Here is a 13779-nt window from a genome sequence, read left to right on the forward strand (position 1 = left end):
AGGAAGAAGGGTGTGTTGCTTACCTAGCTGATCCCAGAGTTGTCTGTGTTTGTCTGTCATGGGCGTTCCTTGCTGTCGCCATAGCTGCAGCCGCGGATCCACCATGAACTGCTCCGTGATGAGCGTCAGCATTCGCGCTCCGTTGGAGTCCCTCCCGTAACATTTCTCGTACCTGTGTCGGGCAAGGGTGGAGAAACGCAGATGTAATTTCTAATCCGCTCACTGTTTCCCCCTACATGCAGTACCCTGATTTAACCCTAAAAGGGCCGGGGGGGGGGGGGCGGAATCCGCCCCCCCCTCGACGTTTCGCGCTATAATTCTGTAACGCGAGAAGGCCTCATCGCGAGGCTTCTTGACTTTCTTCGTTCAAGTCTCGCGCAACTTTTGAGACCAAATTTGCAATGTCCGCGCATACTTTTGCGAAGCCACGCCCATTTTTGTAACGGAATGTCGCTCCAAAACGGGCACAATTTTGTGATTTTGTGTACATTTCCTATGGAAAACAGTGCTCTGTCATGAAAGGCATAAAAACCTGATTATTTTTACAATTAATCACTTTCATTGATTAATTTTGTGCTAATTACGGTAGAAAAGTGGTCAGTGACAATTTCCAATGAAAAAACAAAGAAAAAACAAAAGTTGAAAAACAAAGAAATACATAAGAAATTCTGAAAACAATAAAATACATAAGAATTGAAATGAGTTTTGGAAGTTTTTGTGATGTACAATTGTTGAATATGCTAAAACAGATTTACAGATCAAAAATTAGACTCTCAATGCTTTAAATTAAGCTAAAATATCACCTTGAGCTTAATTTGCATAATTAATTAATTAAAATTAGAAATTGATTGTTTCAAAAAATCTTATAACACAATCTTGTAGATTATGACGCGGGTCTCACGCATGCAAAATTTCATCGCGATCGCACCACCGATGGCCGAGATCTCGGGGGGGGGGGGGGGGGGGGGGGGGCGAATCCCCCCCCGGTCTGAGCATAGCCAAAAAAGCCCGGCCCCTTTAGGGTTAAAGACTTAATTTGTATTTCTTTTGTCTTGGTTGTGCATCATATTCATCTTGATGAATCTGTACTCTGTACTGACTTACATTTATATTTACTTGCTGTATCCAGTAATATCATGTCAATTATGTATTGTTTCTATATTACATGTTGTTAACCCTTTGTATGCTTTGGGTGCAGAATGGCAGAGAAAACTTCATAGCATTGTAGCACCGTCAAAAGTCCCTGGCAATAAAAAAAGGTTAACATTCTTTGAACACTGTTCAAAATCAATTACAAGATGAATAGAAATAATTTAAAAGGATGATGACTAAATTTTGACCTATGTGAGAAGCAGAAGTAGCATGATATCAGCCTGAAAGCAAGAGCAAACAAACCCAAACTACCTTTTCATATGAATCGCAAGGGATTCGGTTCATGGGGCATATTTCCATCACAGCACGATAAACATTACAATTTCACTAGACATTGATGCGAATTGAAGCAGCAAACATAACCCGATTCAACTGGAAAGTGACAATGGTTGACAAGTTTTCGTTTCAAAATTCAAGCCATTTCTGGGGTATCATTATAACAGGGTGAGGTTTTAAGTATCAATCCCACTATGAACCACTGCTGAACATATGAATTCCTCCGAGACTTACAAAGATGTAAAACCAGGAGAGTATGAAGTCACAAGCGTATCTAAGGCAAACAAACATTCTTTTCTAGACATGATTACTCCTGACCCTAACCAACAATATATGGACCTTGTCACTTCATTCCCCCGTGGACATCTAGGCTGTTATAAACTGAACAAGACTGGAGTTAATGTCACATAAACACACCTTGTTTCATATACACACACACACACACACACACACTGACATGTAAATATTCACATGCACACATACCATAAGTCCCTGGGGGTGGTGGTAGTGTGGGGGGGGGGGGGGGCTGGAGGAAGATACTTGCAACCTATCCCAATCAGAGATCTCCCTGGAGAACAGCGCCAAAAGACGCACCGCTCCCACAAATTATGTGAGCGACGATGACACGGCAAAACAAAATGTGGAACGACTCGGTGATACCGATTTTTTTTAATGCCACGGCATTGCAAAGAGAGCCTGCGCACAGGTTGTAAATCTCGGAGCAATCCATCACATTTTGTCGTTTTGTCACAATAACATGTCAGAGATAGGAAAACCCTCAATCGTGCAAGAGTGGTACGGTTCAAGAGAAAGATTTGCTTACTCTAGTTTTGCATTCCTCTCTACGATTGCCCAGCATTTCTTCCGGTTTAGTGATAACAACACATTCATCATGCCCTCACACAAAATTAATTTCTTGGCAACAGTTATTATCTTTTCTACATGGGGGGGGGAGGGGTGAGGAGTCAATGGACATCCCTTGAATCATATACCTAAGATAAGCACACCAGATGCAACAGTAAGTTTTGATTCAGTTGCACATGTTTTCAAACATTAACAAAAAAGTTGAATGCAATGTCCTGAAAGGATTTCAAAGCTGTCTCATCCTGTCTTTCTTGTTACCTGAAAATTAGAAAAGCTACTTATATCTGCACACACACATGCTCATCTTCGAGAGCACTGTATACTCAATCTATTGTGCTTTGTTTATGTTATGCAGTACATGCCTGGACTTGCAGAATGGCAGCCACTAGCTGAGCAAGTTCCTTTTATCACCATATTGAAATAAAATTAAAATTAATGAATGAAATGAAACAAGGTCTGGGTAGTGCAGAAACATATCACAGGAAAAAAGATTCCAATCTTCAAGTTTAAAAAAAAGAAAGTTTACTCAAAAGAGAGATTACGCCTCCAAGAAAAAGCCTAAACAGTACCTTCTTCCATCTTTTTCTTCTATTCTTTTATCTATTTATTTTTTTAAATTTCTAGTACACTGTAGTTGCCTTGGGATGGAAGGGCAGCCAGTAACAAAAAATCTCAGTGCCTGGAGCAGAGAATAGTCGGGTACCATCCTATATACATGTATACCTTGGCAAATAGTGAGTTCAGTTGTTTCCCCGAGTCATAGTAGCTCCCCTGCTGAAGGTACAGCTTCACTTGTTCCTGGACCTGTTCCTCGTCCAAGTGCCAGCAGCTGTCGTCGTCGATGCTGGCCCCCGCCGTCGGGTCCGGAGCACCTGCAAGACGGGGAGGAGGAGAAAGAGGAGGAGATATCATACAGGGGGAAAAGATTACGGTTCAGATTCATTTTGGAATGGCAGTGACAACATAATTCTTTCCTGTCACATACATATGAACAGTACTGTCTACATTTTTTGTTGTTCATTGTCTTGCTGCAGTTACTGTTGTTATTCCCACAGAGAAATAAATGCAATTAACAGCACACTTTCTCCCAATCCACTTGAATACCAATGAATGTGAATTTCACTGAGGATGACACGGGTATCACGGGCTGAGAATACTTAAATACATGAATCAAAATACATAGCATCTATAAATAAAGGCACATGTTTGTGTTGTCAACAGGCATTCGTGTCTCTAATTTTCTGAGAATTATCAATAGTTTTCTTTTTCGTATCTTTTCCATATACTGCAGGACAAAGCAGTTTAAATGTCCTCTTTGACTAATATGATTTTGTGTGTGCGTGCCAAGCAGCATAGTTGTACACATCCTCTTCTACCTGTTTCCAGTGTATCAAAATTTGTGGAACATTGCGTTGGGTTATGTTCATAATACCACATTGGAATGACGCTCTAATGATTACATGATGGCAAAGAGTCAGAATCTGTGACAAATTTCTGCACCAACAACTGATGGAATTGTATAATTGGAGGGCATTCATAAGTATCATTTACATGAGAAGTGATTACAGCAAAAAACTGTGGATTTTCTTATTCTAAATCATGACATTTTCAGAGCCTCACATTTCATGATTGCTGAATTAAAGTTCACAGATTAAGATCACGGCTGTCATATGGGGCAAAAAGCTCAAAGCGGCAAGATGATCCCTCTTTCACAGCGGATTCGAAGATCGTTTAGGAAGTGAAATATTTCCTGGTCATTAGCAGATGTTGAAAGATGTTGATAACTAACTTTCTTGCTGCTGATAATGACGCTGAATATTCCTCTCAACTATCATGGATCGGATGCTCAAAAAGGGAAAAAAGAAGAAGGCAACCATCGCACAGGAAATATGAATGAAACTGAAAATATCAAAAGGCACGGAGCTTCACAATTCTTGCACACTCCACAGCGGAGCGCTGCACAATTAACCCTCTTTCAACCCCGCCGAGAGAGGCATCGCAGGAAATTCATTGTCCCCTTCTATTCAATCAATGGCAGAGCGCGATTCAAAGGCTGGCATTTCGCCGAGAATCCAGCGCACCGGCTCTCCCAGTGTCTCTGCCAGCGTCACTGCACCACGGCGACGTCGTCGTGGGCTTTTACCCTTTTGCGGACAACAATGCGCAGATAAGTTGATGTCAGGAATGTAAATTTCCAAAAGAGTCGGAGGGGTTTTTCACAGATTGGCGACGTCGTGGCTACCTGGAAATGCCAAGGCTCTGCCTATTGACAATCTACCACGCACACAGAAACGTGGACATGTCAACGTCCCTCTATGACATGATAGCGTCCACTCCATTGTAGCTCCATGGCTTTTGTGGTCGTTGTTGTTTCTTCTAAAGAAGCGCTTTGATGCTATCCTTGGTCACGCATCTTTTCATCTATTCATGGCGTGCACTTCCCGTTCCAGTTACATTTCTAAATGCAGCCCTGCACTGGATTCTTTTTTGATGCCAACAGGTGAACTCTGTGTGTTGTAGTTGCAAAAGGTCAGTGTGTGTAAAGGGCGGAGGGAAAATGCGGCCATTTTGTCAGTGCCAAAGGGCAAGGTGCTCTAAAGGGGAGCCGACGGAAGGAAGGAAGAGGGATGTAAGACCAGGCAAGCTTGTAGATGCCGGAACACTTTCATTCTTAAATTTATCAGATAAGAAAATTGATGTTCAAACATTTCACTTAAGCACCCCCTATGTTCATGATGTACGTTTACATATCTGTCTTATGGAGTCACATGCTGGATGTCGTTGATAATAAGTACCTCTACAAATACAGTGGGGTTTTGTGTCAGCATTCACTTGCTTTTACAATGGCATTCATTAAGTCCGCTACAACTATTTTTAGACTGCGTGTGAAAGATTGAAATCAGAAGGTTTAGAGAGATCTTTGGTGGTAAGGGACCTGACTACCTCAGCATGTATGGAAGCAGGCATTATCTCTCGTGTCATGTGAATCGAGATCCTGCATGGGTCATGCACTGGGTGCTCTCCTGCACCCCTCTCTTTTCTGCAGGTCTGTAGTCACGCAGAGAGCGAAAAAGGGGGGAGATCTACCGATTGGCAGGGAGCGGACTCTTGGCGCGTGGAGAGCAGAGATTTCTAGCCGGCTCTTCCCTTGCAGTCGTCGGAGAAACTGTCGCTGCTCCTGTCGCACGGCAGCTGATCAGCCCATTTCCAGCAATTTCCTGCCAAAACTGAGGGGATCTTCCCAGACCCATTCCCCTTACCCCATCCCTCCTCCCCCCACCCCATTTCTTCCTCAATAGCTGACACCCAATATGCCTGTGTTCTGCTCATGGTATTTGTTTCTAGGCTTGTGCCCTCATTGGAAAAGGGGATTGAAAAGGGGGTTGGAGGGGGGGGGGAAGGGAAGGGGGAGAGGAGGAGGGGAGAGAAGAAAGAGGGGTGGGGAGAAGAAGATGATAAAACAGGTGGGATCCAGGGGAAGAGGACAGAATGAGGGTAGAGAGAAGGGGAGGATTGTATGAGGGGTGAGGTGTCAGGGGTGAAAGGTGAGGGTTGAAGTGTGAGGTCAGAAGATTCTGACAGGAATACACCACTGCAGTACATCAATGTTATGATCATTGTGTACACATATCAAGTATAGGTCAAAATAAAGAAAATGATAGTACCCACTGAATGAAATCCAACCATTCCCACCCCCCCCCCCCTACACGTAACTGACAAGTTGTCAGTGTTTGATGCTTTACTGACACAAAAGTTTGATATGGTCAGTGAATAAAGAATATATTTCTGCCAATAATGTCCCAAAATATTCACAGTCAAAGAAATATGTACATGTAAATTTTTGTTCTATTCTATGATATATCCATTCTAATATATTTAACCACGTGTCAGTATGCCTGTTGTGATAAGTAACAAGTCAGTATGATCAAGAATATTGGTAATTTGAGAAAGCTGCACTTAGGATAAACTTTGGCAAATTTCTTTCATTAATTCTTTTTTTTTTTTACCAATATCATACATAGCTTTAAAATGGATAAAACGAAGTACTCTATCACACTTTTCAACACACTCACATCACATGATCTAGCTGTGGCTAGATCTGATATTACAATATGTATAAGCCACATCACATTCCAAACTTCCTTTCATGGTAAACCACAGAATTTTAACAGTCAAATCATGATACTGTACAGTAGTCCAGCATCGCTGAGTGCCAATGTGGGGGCACTGTGGTATGGTGGATATGACTCTTGGCTATCAGTCTCAGGACCCGAGTTCAAATACCATCCAGTGCTTTTATGTCCTTAGACAAGACGTTTTTACCCACCATGCCCCTCTCGGCACATGTGTATAAATGGGCACCCGGCAACGCTAGGGTAATAATAATGGTAGGACCATCTGGTAGCGCTGTTGTAACATTGAAGAGACTTCCCTGGATAAAGAAGACTGCAATTCCAGTATACCTGCAAAGTTGATAAGATGTACATATCCCGGAATGGTGTTTAAACTTTTATTTGGCAACCTACCGGCAACCTGATTGATTTCCGACTTTGACTGCAGAATCTCGTCAGCCAGCTTCTGGGCAGTCGGCAAGACGTTGGTGTGGTGGGCAGCGATGAGGTACTGGGCGAACTTCTGGAGTTGCTCACGGTCCATCTGGAGTAGCGTCTCCGAGATGGGGAGGCGGAGCTGGACCTCCCGCGCCCGCCGGATCCTGTGCAGCGACAGCGCCACCACATGCTGGCACCAGAAGATGTCGCGGCTGCCGCAGGTGCAGGTCACCGCGGTGATCTTGCAGCGGTCGAAGCTGATGGACACCCGGTGCCTCTGCTCCGGCTCGTACAGCTGACCGCTGGGCTCGCTGACCGTACCGCTGAGGTGGAAGCCTGGAATGGTGCAGAGAAGAGAAGGTGCACATTAATCATAAAGAATCCATCAGTAGTGACTTTACAATCAATCCATCCAGGTAACTAACATCGTTGGTTTCAACATCTCCTCTGGCCTACAAGGACTGCCTAATTAAAGGCATAGTTTACCATTTACAGATGAAATAGAAACCCAGCATTAGTGCTTAAACTAGTTCTAAAATGCGAGTTAGGGATAGAAACAACCACTATAAAAAACTGAATCCGTATAATCGATGTTAAGTATTGTTAAATACACAAAATGTGAACAATAGTTATAATAAGAATACTTCCAAATTAAACCGTCTACAGTTACGGTTTATTGAGAAAAATACTGATATCTCCTTATATGTTAGGCTTTATTGCACAAATTTTATATGGTAGGTCGTTTTGTGATACAACAGACCTACACATGTGCATCAAATGTGATATCTTGAACATTCTTAAAATCACTGCTCCCAAAGGTAAACTGGACCTTTAATGAAAGGAGAAATATATGATTAAGTGCTTGTTGTTACATGGCACAATACATTTCTCATAGATTTCTCTGAACACTGGGGGTAGAATGTGTAGAAAGTATTTTGTTTCATTTCCATTTAGCATTGGCATATATTTCAGTTTTTATATGCCGTTAGGCATTACAGGAGAATTACAATTCAAGCAGCATCATTATCAGCCCTTCCTCTCATTGATATTATCAGCATGAGACATCATAGTCACTCACTTCAATTCATTTATTTCCAAAAAAAACCCCAACAATAATAACAATGATGATAATAATAATAATAATAATAATAATAATGATAATAATAATAGTAGTAGTAGTAATAATAATAATAATAATAATAATAATAATAATAATAATAATTATTATTATTATTATTATTATAATGATAATAATAATAATAATAGAAATGATAATAACAATAATAATAATAATAATAATGATAATGACTGCACAATGACATCACCATACAAAACAGTAGGGTTTAGAATATGAGTGGATGCATACAAGTATATTAGTATTCAGACAGCATACTATACATTACGTAAATTGTAGATACGGACACCAGAAGCAAAATATGCCTCTCCAATATGTATTCCCCATTTCAGTTTTTCACATCATAATCATCATCATTGTTGTCATCATCAATTCAACACACTAACAATCCACACATTAAATCTTTCACCACAAACTGCCTTGCAGATCAAAGCCAAATGAACAACTCTTTACTGATATAGACAATAATGGACAACATTGTCATGTCACTGGTCAGAGGTCAAAGGTAATAAGTGCTGGTACAAGAAAGAAAAAATACTGACCCACTTCACTGAGTGACACTTCCTAGATGAGAGAGCATATTCTCCCCCCCCCCCCCCTTCTACTCTAATCCCACACAAAGAAGTCATCACATCTCTTCTTGAGGTATCATTATACAATGTGTATGCATACCCTGCCCACACAACACCAGAGCCATGAACTTGATTTCCACCAATAGCCCGATCGCTCACAATATTTTTTTTGTAACACATCACAGGCCATTCCCCTGTGAGCTTCACGCCCTTGTGGACACACATCCAAAATTATACTCTGTCACAGTTGAAGAAGTGCCAGAACTCCAATTAAAGCTATTAGAAACGGGACGACATAAATTGCCAAATTGATGTGTAATCTCTCTTCCGTTCTCATAAAAGGAGAGAAAAAAGCAACTAAAATGTACTTCAATATGTGCATGGATGAAGAGCAACTGCCAACAAGTGGTTGTGTTACACCCAACCTTGCCAAGATTTACTGCAATTGAGATGTTGTAGTCTCCATATAACAGGGTTTCGCATCTTGTGAAAAACCACCAATGCCCGTTACCATGGCTACAATCATTATCAATCTAGAATATAAACATATCCAAATAGGAAAAACATGCAAATGGTACTGATGACATCTTCACATTTTCCTTTGCAAAGGGTAACTAAAGTCATTCTCTGATAATGCCTACAGCTGAAAGGGGAAAAATGAGCAGCATGGTCTTATACAATACCACTGTCTCTATTATTGTCTGAACATTACTAAAGCTAAGAAACTAAAAAATACATTCTTGCAAATCATAGTCTGTCACAGAGTAGATCATCTATCATAAATTTCCCCAATAGTCAGGCACAAACTGCAGTGTCAAAATAAACCAGTTTGAGAATGGTTTACTAGCACTTGTGATGTTTGGTCATAGATATCGTCATAGTGACAGCATTTGAGCATGCTTGAACGTATTCCATCTATTTGAACTTTGTCCATTTGAACATCACCTTTACAGTACATGTCGGAGAAAAGAGTTCAATGATTTTCAAAGTCTGGTCACCACAATGATAAACACTGCCTGTACATACTACAGATATGCAAAATATACTACATCTTTATCTGCCTATTGCTTATTTTAGTCAACCAGTTGTTGATTAGTGCCTACAGTAGATGCATTTCTGTTGACGTTGATGTACTGCAGTATTTTGTGCAGTTTTTTATATTGTGAACACAAATAAACCACATGAAATATGCCGTAAAATACATTGCAAAATACTGTGGCACTTACAGTATTTTTTTCAAACTTCACATGAAATGCACATACTCGTGCGAATTTGAGTATATAAACTGTGTCACAAAATATGACAGATCGCACAGCAGTTTATTTCTAATGTGATATGATACACTTTGCTTCTTTTCCCACTGGAGATATGCGCATACACAATGCTTACCAGAAATACCACAATATGTCATGAATGAAAACAGTTCCAAGTGGATTACTGCTGTGTCCATTACCGTGGTATTTTACCGGTGACAACGATGATAAAAAAAACAACAACAACAACAACAAACATGGTATTTAATGCCACGGCGATTCCACCGTGAATGCACCTAGAAATGAAGTGACATTTTGCACAGAAAATTTTTACCCTCCTCCACAGCACATAAGCTTGCATTATTTACACTCCAGAGAATCAAAATCATTCATAAATCATTCAAGACATTCCACTTCAAGTCAGAAATGCAAACTCCGTGGAGAGACGGGTCCTTCAGGCTTGCATAAATTATGCTATACGGGCTATCATTTTGTTTGCTGGTCACAATAGGTGATTAACAATATTCATTCCAAACCACCCTTCATCAAAAGCAGGTCAGACAGCAGACAGGAAGGCATACAATTTGTACACGTTTTACGACATAACAACCGTCGAGCAAAACTGGTGTAATATACATCCATGTACTACTATATGCTTCATGGCATGACATTCAATTACAAATTCATTGCTAGAAGGAAAGAGTGTTTGATATTACTTTTGAGGGAAAGAGATCAATTTTTGACAACTTCAGTAAATGCACCGATTTTCATATTGAATTTATTACAGAACAGAGTTATGCAGTGAATCCATCAGATCATATCATCCTTATTTTGTTTTATCTGTCAGTATTACATTTCAAGCCTGCATAAACATAAAAATCTTAATGTAATAGCTGCCATGTACAGTGTGTATTTGTGCATATCTTTGTCGGGCAAATCAAGGCTTTCCAGAGTTATCTCCTACTGTATCAATAAAAAAGGGGAATGAAACCCAAATATACATGTGGATTGATTGAATGCAGAAATAAGAGTAGAACACATCAGTGAAAGTTTGAGGAAAATCAGACAATTCACTCAAAAGTCATGAATTTTTGAACGTTTTGGTGCCACCACCGCTGGATGAGAAGACTACTACAGATCATGACATCATACGGAAAACAATATTTAAAAAAATATATTTATAAATTTCAACATATTCTCACTTTTCTAGCACAATAAAAGAGCATGAGACTAGCAGGGCAATAACATTACCCTTGGCATATATGTACAATAAGTAACAAGTCGAAGGAATGTGCACTTTCATGAAAAATCACATTTTGTGGAATTTTCTTTATATTTTCTATATATCGCGTTCAATGTGACATCATAGTCTGTAGTAGTTTTTGCATCCAGCCATGGCAACACCAAAACTTTAGAAATTCATTGTTTTTGAATGGATTGTCTGATTTTCCTCAAACTTTCACTGATGTGTTCCACTGTTATTGCTGAATCCACTCAACCCACATCCATTTTTGGGTTTCATTCCCCTTTTGCTCTTACTCTGAGAGATCTCAACAGGCTATGGGGATTGTTACACAGCTTAGTTTTTTAAGCATAAAATTTCAGTCTGCGAAAGCTCTTGAAGGGAGAAAATATGCAAGGTTCTCCAGTGATGTGTAAACTAAAGCCGAGGCCACATTGTGCACTTTTTCACTGCTTCACGTACACAACTTCAAAACCAAGGTTTCACACGAAGGCAGGATTAAAATCGAGGGGGGAAGAAGAATGAGAAAAAAAAAAGAATTCCCCTAATCCTGCCCCCCAGCACATGATTAGTAATAATATGCAGAAAGGAGCCCCGGCTTTGCAGCAAAGTGTGTGTCGTCAGCCAGTTGAACGTGTTTGAAGATTCCTCTGCCAAAATGAGCTCCTAAGACATGCCCACGGTGAGGGGTGAGTTTGTCAGAATGCCACATGTGCAATGGCCACATCACACGTCTGAAGGGTGGCGTGGAGACAACAAGAGAGAAGGGGGACGCAGCCAGATGGACAGATGCAGTGTGGCAGAGCTTCGACCAACGCAGTTTGAAGAGTTCTTAATTGGAACGGACAGGAAGAAGGAAAGGTCGACGGGAGCAGTGGACATTCGCTAAAGTTTATTCCTGTATTTATCTCAAACCACTAGTGATATGTTGCGGGGGTTTGACCATCGCTTGCATTATCATCATTTATACTGACTGAGGGAACCAGGCAGAGAGTTTGGGTTCTAGCCTACTGGATCCAACAATGATATCCGATGCTGCACATAATATTCCTTTTCAACATGACTAGCATCTATAAAATGGGAGCATGTTGAAAATGGGGGGCAGAAACCTGCCCTCCAGCCGCAAATCAAAAGTGCATCCAAACTGATGCACATTTTCAGAAGGTGACAAACAAGCGGAGCATTGGCGAGGCCCAAATGTACAATGTAAATGCACCCACCCCCGCTTTTTTGTCAAGCACCTCACCCCATTCCCCCCCCCCCCCACTCCCCTCCAAAACGGTCCAGTGCTCTGCTTTTGCTGCCGCTTGGACACAATCAATATGCTACGATGGACCCGTATATTTTCCTACTGGCCACTAGGCCATGCATGACCATGCCGCGCGGTTGGGAACTCCTCCACTCGCGAATCGCCCCCATCACGGTACGCCCTAAAGGTCTCACCGATGATCGAGTTTCGGGCAGCGGTGCGCACATGAGAAAGGGGGAGGGGCTGTTATCCTCACTCAAAAAAAAACAACAACAACAGAAAAACAGAACGTGGCAGAGTAAACCGGGGAAAAACTAAAGCGGGGAACAAGGACTGGACCATCACAGAGACAGAGAAAGAAATAGACAGCGAGAGAGAGAGGGAGTGAGAGATAGTTAGACAGAGAGGGAGAAAGATTGGCGAAAGCTTAAGGGACCCTGAGTCAGTTTCCTAGCTCGAAGATCCCCTCATTACAATCCCTCTCGCTTGTCCAACCAGACATCGGCAAGCAAGCGGCATGGGACAGAGCTTAGTGGACGGACACTGAGTCGTCCAATACAGCGAACGGGACAGAAGAGGATGTGGGCTGAACAGACAGGGCAAACTGCATTAAATAAGCTGCCTATACGTTGACGCAGCCCCTTTAAATTCACATCAGTGCGCTGTCGTTGCATTTATACTACAGCTAACAATAATTACAGTTTTAAATATGCATACGACCCTCCCAGACATCTATATGATTATGAAAATGAACATGTCCGTGTGATTTTCTTTCTCCGCCTTCGAGGGTGGCATTGCAGATACAAGTCACTCACAGAAAATGCCATACTATAAGTGCAGGGCATAGCTGTTACGTGTGTGGCTGTTATCACACAAATGCAAATATCCACACAGAATTCTTCACCAAAAAAGTGCCTCTTTTTCGTAAACAGTACCCCGGTATTCATAATTCCAGTGTATACATAATCATACAAACAGTCTGTGGGGAAAGTGATATTAGAAATGTCTTTGCATCTTCACAAAATTTGTGGATTATCATGTATTTTCCTGCATGGGCATTCAGTCCAACAGATAATGGACTACAGAATAAAAAAAAAACAGAACTTATAAAAATGCATACATTTACACATATTTGTGTTCAGTAGACTACCAGCTTTAGAATGCTGTCCCAGAAGTGATATCCGTCCATCTCTGTGCGACAGACCAATTCTGATACATTTCACGTCATCCTGGAGACTAAACTAATACACTGGATGTGCTCCAATAAACAACTGATGGGGTATAACAAAAAAAAGAGGAAGAATAGAAGGTCTCCACACATGCCGGCATGCATATTTTGACACTTTTTTTTTACAGCACCGTTCCACTCGTAGGACAAAAGAGTGGACAAGCCCTGATGAGCCTCATTACATGTTACAGTGCACAAAGTGAATGCAGCTATGATACAAGGCGCATGACAAGTTGTACAGCGTACAGACGAAAAGA

At 41.1% G+C, this 13779-nt stretch overlaps 1 protein-coding gene across 1 annotated transcript in view; it reads right to left on the reverse strand.

Moving 5' to 3' along the window:
- The window catches only part of LOC140236888 (zinc finger SWIM domain-containing protein 5-like), a 93814-nt gene that overhangs the window by 43290 nt on the left and 36745 nt on the right, over positions 1 to 13779 (reverse strand). Inside the window, 4 exon segments of the mRNA XM_072316824.1 lie at positions 24 to 154; positions 156 to 172; positions 3016 to 3164; positions 6819 to 7178. Coding sequence (XP_072172925.1) covers positions 24 to 154; positions 156 to 172; positions 3016 to 3164; positions 6819 to 7178 — 657 coding nt within the window.

The sequence above is a fragment of the Diadema setosum genome, chromosome 13 (genome assembly GCF_964275005.1).
Source record: "Diadema setosum chromosome 13, eeDiaSeto1, whole genome shotgun sequence".
Classification (NCBI taxonomy): Eukaryota; Metazoa; Echinodermata; class Echinoidea; order Diadematoida; family Diadematidae; genus Diadema; species Diadema setosum.